This window comes from Chroicocephalus ridibundus, chromosome 3 (assembly GCF_963924245.1).
Source record: "Chroicocephalus ridibundus chromosome 3, bChrRid1.1, whole genome shotgun sequence".
Taxonomy (NCBI): domain Eukaryota; kingdom Metazoa; phylum Chordata; class Aves; order Charadriiformes; family Laridae; genus Chroicocephalus; species Chroicocephalus ridibundus.
In genome coordinates, this window is record NC_086286.1 from 87,982,817 (window position 1) to 87,989,217 (window position 6,401).

The 6,401-nt window shown below is 42.0% G+C and overlaps 1 protein-coding gene across 8 annotated transcripts in view; it reads left to right on the top strand.

Moving 5' to 3' along the window:
• MAP3K7 (mitogen-activated protein kinase kinase kinase 7) overlaps positions 1-3,273 on the top strand; it is a 50,380-nt gene extending 47,107 nt beyond the window's left edge. For all 8 annotated transcript variants that reach the window (XM_063329958.1, XM_063329962.1, XM_063329959.1 and 5 more), the window contains one exon: positions 207-3,273. In XM_063329958.1, coding sequence (XP_063186028.1) covers positions 207-387 — 181 coding nt within the window. In that variant the 3' untranslated portion in view covers positions 388-3,273. The remainder of the gene's footprint in view (positions 1-206) is intronic.
• The last annotated feature ends 3,128 nt before the right edge of the window (positions 3,274-6,401 follow it).

A 6,401-nucleotide genomic window follows, 5' to 3' on the forward strand; every position in this document is an offset into this window, starting at 1 on the left:
TGATTTGGAAGATAATTTTTTTTCCAGGCTATAGTAAAGAATATGATTTTTTTTTGTCAACATTCTTTTTTTCCCACAATATCACCAGTCATGACTTCAGACAGATTATCAAGTACTGATTTGAAACGTATGAAGTCACCTACACACAAATAGAAGTAAATTATAAATCACAATTACTCTATTTTTTTTTTTTTTTTTTTTTTTAGACAAGAACTAATAGCAGAACTGGACCAGGATGAAAAAGACCAGCAAAATACATCCCGTCTGGTACAAGAACATAAAAAGCTGTTAGATGAAAACAAAAGTCTCTCAACTTACTATCAGCAATGCAAAAAACAATTAGAGGTCATCAGAAATCAGCAACAGAAGCGGCCAGGCACGTCATGATTTCCTGGGACCTTTCAACTGAAAAATATGCACAGAAAAGACTGATTATTTTTTTTTATTATTATCCCTTACTATGACAACTCATGAGTGTTAGCTTCTTGGTGTGATCTGTATTTGTCTGCTACACTTAAGATCATTTAATTTTCTTTTTCCTATGGTGGACATCCAGTTCAACAGGTTAATCGAATAAGGTGAGAAAACAATGACTTGAATTAACCAACAGCCCTCAGTTTAACGCAAGAACAGTGGCTGTATGCATGCTCCTTGTGTGAAGGCTAGCCTAACAAGTGTTAAAGTGGCTGCTAAATTGTAAGATCTTGGGTTTAGTTTTTGGTGTTACCTCGATCAGAGCAAAAGAAAAACTTTCCTGTTTAAGAATGGTTTTGTTCCAGTGTCTCATCTCAAACTATTAATATGACAATTATTTTCAGGACTTAAACATGCACCAAGCTGCAGAGGTGATGCTGGCTGACCAGAGTAATTCATGATGCGTTAGTGATGCCTCTTACCTGTAGACGTAATGTATTTTTTCCACATGCAAAATGGTAGGCAAACGGATGCCAGCATCCTTGGTTCAGTGCTTTGATAGTCCTGCATTTTGACTAATACATTTCTTGTAATCTTGCATTCATAAAATATTTGAAGTAAAAGGCTGTATTTTCTTTACTTTCTTGGGGGGAATGGCACGCAGTTTCATCAAGTTACTGAGCAAAAGTTATGAAGGTGATTCATGGGGCAAAGTAGGTCCCTTGTATAAAACAGGGAAAAAAATCAAAAATGTGCAACAGTGTGTTTTAAACCTTTAAAGCTTTTGTCCCTGTAGCATCTGCGGAAGGAATTTCAGAAAGCAAACGAATGCAGAATTTTAAATACTTACTCCCTTCGTACCACTTCTTGGATTATTTTTTTTTTTTTCTTACAACTTATTTGCTGAGAAGCATTTACCATAAATGTAAATAAGTTTGTTTCGGATAGGGAGATAAGGGTTTGGGGAAATGAATTTATTTTAAATAGCAAATTATGAGAGGGAGTCGAGTATGCAAATAGCAGAAGCTATTAAGAAAATGAGGGAAATGGCTTAGATCTCCATCAGGAATCTCAGTTATTCCACTCATTTGAACATAGTTCAAAGGAAGTCCATCACAGAATGCCTGCTGCCTTTGCGACTGAAGAATTGCATTTAATGAACTCAAGCAGAATATGTAATGATCAGTTTCATTATTTACCATTATTACATGGGAGAAAATAACTACTTGTTTACATTGCAGGTTGATTATTTGGATTATGAATTATCTTTTAACTGGTACAAAAGTGAGGCCCTTCTAGATATAACAAGAAATTATTCCTTACATAAGCTCTTGGCGTACTCAGTTGTGGGCAGGGTTTTAAGAACACTCTTTTGCAAAAAGAAAACAGAAAACTGAAGGTTAGCTGTTGAGCCCTCAAAATATAAGAAAAGTAATCTGAAATATGACTTACACTTATTTCAAGTGAATAATTATTCATAAGAGCCCCTGAGTAGAACTTGGAAAAACATGAAGGGTAAAAACCTCAGAGTAACTTCTTTCCCTTCCTGCCTGCCTGATAACAAACGCTAATACTGTTGTGCTTATCTGTGAACAACAAAGATGACGAACAGTTTACTGAACAGTGTCATCCTGTCCTCGAAATTGGCAAACCTTTGGGAGTTAGAAACCCTTCCCTCTTTTTATTTAAATAAAGGATGGGTTATCATTCCCAAAACCTTAGCAGATAATTTGATTAGTTAGCTGAAACTGATATTGGGATCAACTTAAGGGCACACATATTTATAGCAAAATGTAATTGGCAGAGAAAATAACTGTAGTATTAGGAATAGCACAAGTTATCCAGAGCATTGCTGTTCACATACATCTGTCCGTCTACCAAAATGGGCACACTCAGTGATCAGCAGCTTGCTTAACGTATGCTGAAGCATGAAGTAGAGCAGATAGAGACTAATGCACAACTTCAGGCGCGTGGTTGATAATTACATACACAAAAGCATTTCCCAGGACACTTTTTACAGTTCGCCTTGTCAAAAAAAGAGATGTGCTTGTTACACTGGTAAATCAGTATTGCATATGAAAAGTCACTTTACAGCAAAGTTTGAATTATGAAAGCGAACACAATGCTAACTTAATGGTACATAATACAAAAGTGTGTTCTGACAGTTGCTTCTGACTTTTCAGGGTTTACATTGAAAAGGAGTCTTGGATTGTAAAAGAAGTACTGTGCTTTCACGCACTGTTGAACTCGGCTCCATTCAATAGTTCGGTTATATTGCTCTAGTCGCTTACAGAGGGAATTTGGAGTTTGACCTTTTGCCTTCAAATTGCCCGTTCCTTGATTCCACCAAAAATTTAAAAAGTATTTTGCCCAGATTTCTGTGAAGTGTTCTGTGTGGCAAAATCTGTGTGTCATAAAATAACCTGTAAGGGTAGGACATATTGGTTTGGGCTAAGAAGAGTTTAACAGCTTAAATTTCAGTGACCGTTACTATTTTCATAAGGCTCTTGTTTTAAAGTTGTTTACAAATGTACTTTTATTTTCCTGTTAAACTATCTGGAGTGTTCAGGAATTTTTTCATGTACTCTTTTGTCCAGTTAAAGCTGTTCCTCTAATAATGGAGGTGAAACACCTAGTTTTGTCTGGGCGCTGCCTTCTCAGAAAGGGTGACAGGCTCTGCTTTTTGTTACAGTTTGTGTTCTGTAAGATACTGTGTAATTGAAAGTATACTTCTGTACACTGTGCAGTTCTGCCAAAAATGCCTTTTTTTTTTTTTAGGCTTTTTGGCATTTTTTCTGATGAGAAGTTGAAGATTGTAATGCAAAACTTGTACATAAAATGGTGAATGATTTCATATGATTCAGGAATGACCAGTGTGGCTTTCTGCTACAGGGTTTTATTGCGTTGTCAGGAATCTACTTAATAAAAGCTGAGAGACTTCCACAAACACGTAGTAATGCCCCAGCGCTTGCCAGGGCATCCATGATCTCCGATGGAATCCCACACAGGGTGGGGGATAATCATCGTGCAGTTGTTCCCACCGCCGAAAGAAAATTCTTCTGCCATTAGCTCTTCCCTTCCTGTGTGCAGAAGCAGGGTGTAGGATGAATAGTGCTGCTCATAACTGAGTAGCGAGATATTTTAAGAATGCCACATCTTTCAGACGGATGTTCCACAAAAAGATAAGCGCTCGTCTTTTGTTGTTCCCTTTGGACAAATTCCGTTCCCTCCAACTTCTCTGTTTTGTTCGTAAAAAGATTTTACTGCTTGAGAGTTTCCAGCGCCGTAGCACAGACGGAGACAACCCCTTAACTGTCTCCTTGCCTGTGAAGAACACAAAGTCGTGCTTCAGGTCGGTTCTGAGCTGCTTTGAACAACTCGGCTGTTTCAGGTGCCCTGCTCAAACCTGGAGGACAAGTTTGAAATGATAAGGGCAAAAAATGGTGCGGCGCACTCGACCCCTCAAAATGCAGATTTTCCTGTGGTGAGCTGGTTGAAGAGGAGGATCTTATGAAAGTAAGCCTGGGTACGTGTATACACGCACCTATAGACACTGTTATGTATGTATGTATAGGTGTAGAGAGCTGCATCTATCAAATCAGAATTGGCAGACGTCTTTTTATTTCCAGAATCTGAGCTTTCTGTAGTTAGCTTTTACTTACTTTAAAAATGTCACTAGGTGAGTGGTGCTCTACGCCTGCGAGGATCAAGTTCTATAGAGACGGGTGAATACAGGTGTGTGTACGTGAGAGCGCATCAGCTGTTTTCTGTGCCCGGGTCACCCTTCTCTACTTCTTGCAGGGACGGTTGCGATCTCCCCACCGCACTTGGACAGATTTGCTCCAAATGTTTTGACGCTGAACCTACATCCTGGCTCTGGTTGTGGAGGGGTACTTCATGAATGAGCAAAACTGAGTTTAGACCAAATACTTGAAATTTTTAATTATTAATAAAATACTGTCGTAAAATACTTAAAGAGCACTGCTAATCCTAGGGCTTTAACCTAAACAAGCATTAATAAAAAAAAGGGTTATTCATAGCTGTGTGCTCTACACTAAGTAGCTAAAAATTTGAGATGCTCCAGAGGATAAAATAGGCTTGTGTTCACATAATTGCACGTGCTTTACCCATACCCCCCTTCTAACTTGGATAAAAGCAGCCCAGCTACTCTTGCTCTTGGGAACCGTTGCTTTTTATGGATGGAAAGAGAGGAGCGGATCGTTGCGTTACGAGAAGTTAAAAGCGTATCCAGCCTTGGGAAGCGAGAGGCAGACCTGGAAGCGGGAGGATTGGAGCCCCTGCCTCCTTGTTGTGGGCTCTTCACCGGTGCTGGGGGAGATGGGGGCTGAGGCCGTGCACCCGACTGCGGCTCCCTAGCAATGTGCAGACCCCAGCTGCGAGTTTCCGCTCCCCTTGGACCTCGCCCAGTCCTTAAGCAGTGGGTCCTCCCTGCATAGCTATGAATCCGCTAATGCTAACGTGCAGACTGGTGGAAATGGAATGGTCTTCCATTTTCCCAGCCATGCTTTTCCCTCCCACTGGTGTTGAAGAGGAGAGGCTGCGGAGCAGCTGCACGTGGGCTGCTCTTCTGTGGTATTTAGGCAGAGGACCAAGGAGTGACTTGCATTCATATAACCTATGGGCTCAGCACGTGGGATGGGATATGATTTTTAACTTGCAGCAGAAAATTAGAAAAAAATCCCTAGTTACAGGAGACTTGAGGATCATGTGATGAAGTAGATATGCTGAGGAGCTTTGGGTCTGTTCCTCTCCTTTTTCATGAAGAGCAGTAAGGCAGACTTCACCTGTTGGGCTGCTTTTTAGCTATGTGCAAAGCCACCGTCACTGTCTTGGTAGCTCCTGTGGTGTGAAAAGAGGGGTGGCCAAAGAGCTGCTTAAGAAAAGGAGGAGAGCGGTTTGCACTGAGCCTTTTATGCAGCGTTGCTGGTGTGAATATAATATATGTTTAAGACTACTCCGAATCCCTCCCAAAAACAGGCCAAGTTACAAAGATTAGGCTAAGAAAAAGAAACTGTCCTGTCATCTAAGGATGTCCGTATTTCCCAAGCCATTGCTGCAGAAGCGTTCCTGTGAGCATCTTTGTTCCCCAGGGTCCCAGAAGAGCCTGCCTGTGCCCGTCACCGGAGGAGACCTCAAACAGCTGTCTCCAAAAAGTTAAACCTGTTACGTGCGAATCAGACTCTTATTAAAAGTTTCTTACTTCATCATTAGCAGCACGGCTAGAGCAGAGCCAGGAATTGTTCGTGAGGTAGGAGGTGCAGCTAATTTAGCATGTCCTCGGGGTCTGTCTGCAGGGCTGCCGGCCACAAACCACTTCTGTCAGTAAAGGGCTGGGATGGGACCCGAGAGGCAGAGGCGGCGCAAGGAGCCGTTTTGGTCGGTGCAGCTGTGCTTTACATCAGAGCAGGGTGCCGTGGCTGCGCGCTGGCAGGCCTGCTGGTTTGCATTAGAGGTCTTCAGCCGTCACTCCAGGTGTCCTTGAGTGCTGGTAGATACCGCAGCTGTAGCAAAGTGTGAGGTTTAGGGTGATCTTTTTACACTCATCAAAAACACCAGGTGCCAAGAGGTGGCTGAGGAGGGATTTGGTTTTTTTGGAGGGAGGGGAAACACCAAGGGTGTGAGGGTCACTGAGCACACTGTATCCCACGTCTCTGGATCGTGGAAACACACCCGGAGCTTTGGCACAAGCCCTCCTCTGAGTGCACTACCGAAGGAACCACGTGGTGAAGCCAGTGATGTGGTGGAGGCTTTCATGGTTGCCTTGCGAGTGCTCTGACTTGAAAGTGCAGACCTGAAAGGAAAGAAGAGGGGAAAAGCCTTGTCAATGCAGCTGGGGATCTGAGTTTGGCTGGCTTATTGTTTACTTTGCATATTATGGTGTGCCCCCTGCCTAAAAGTGCTGTAGGTCAAACTGAGTTTTCAATCTCGGCTGCTTTAATTCTATGGTTTTAGGACCACGTAACCTG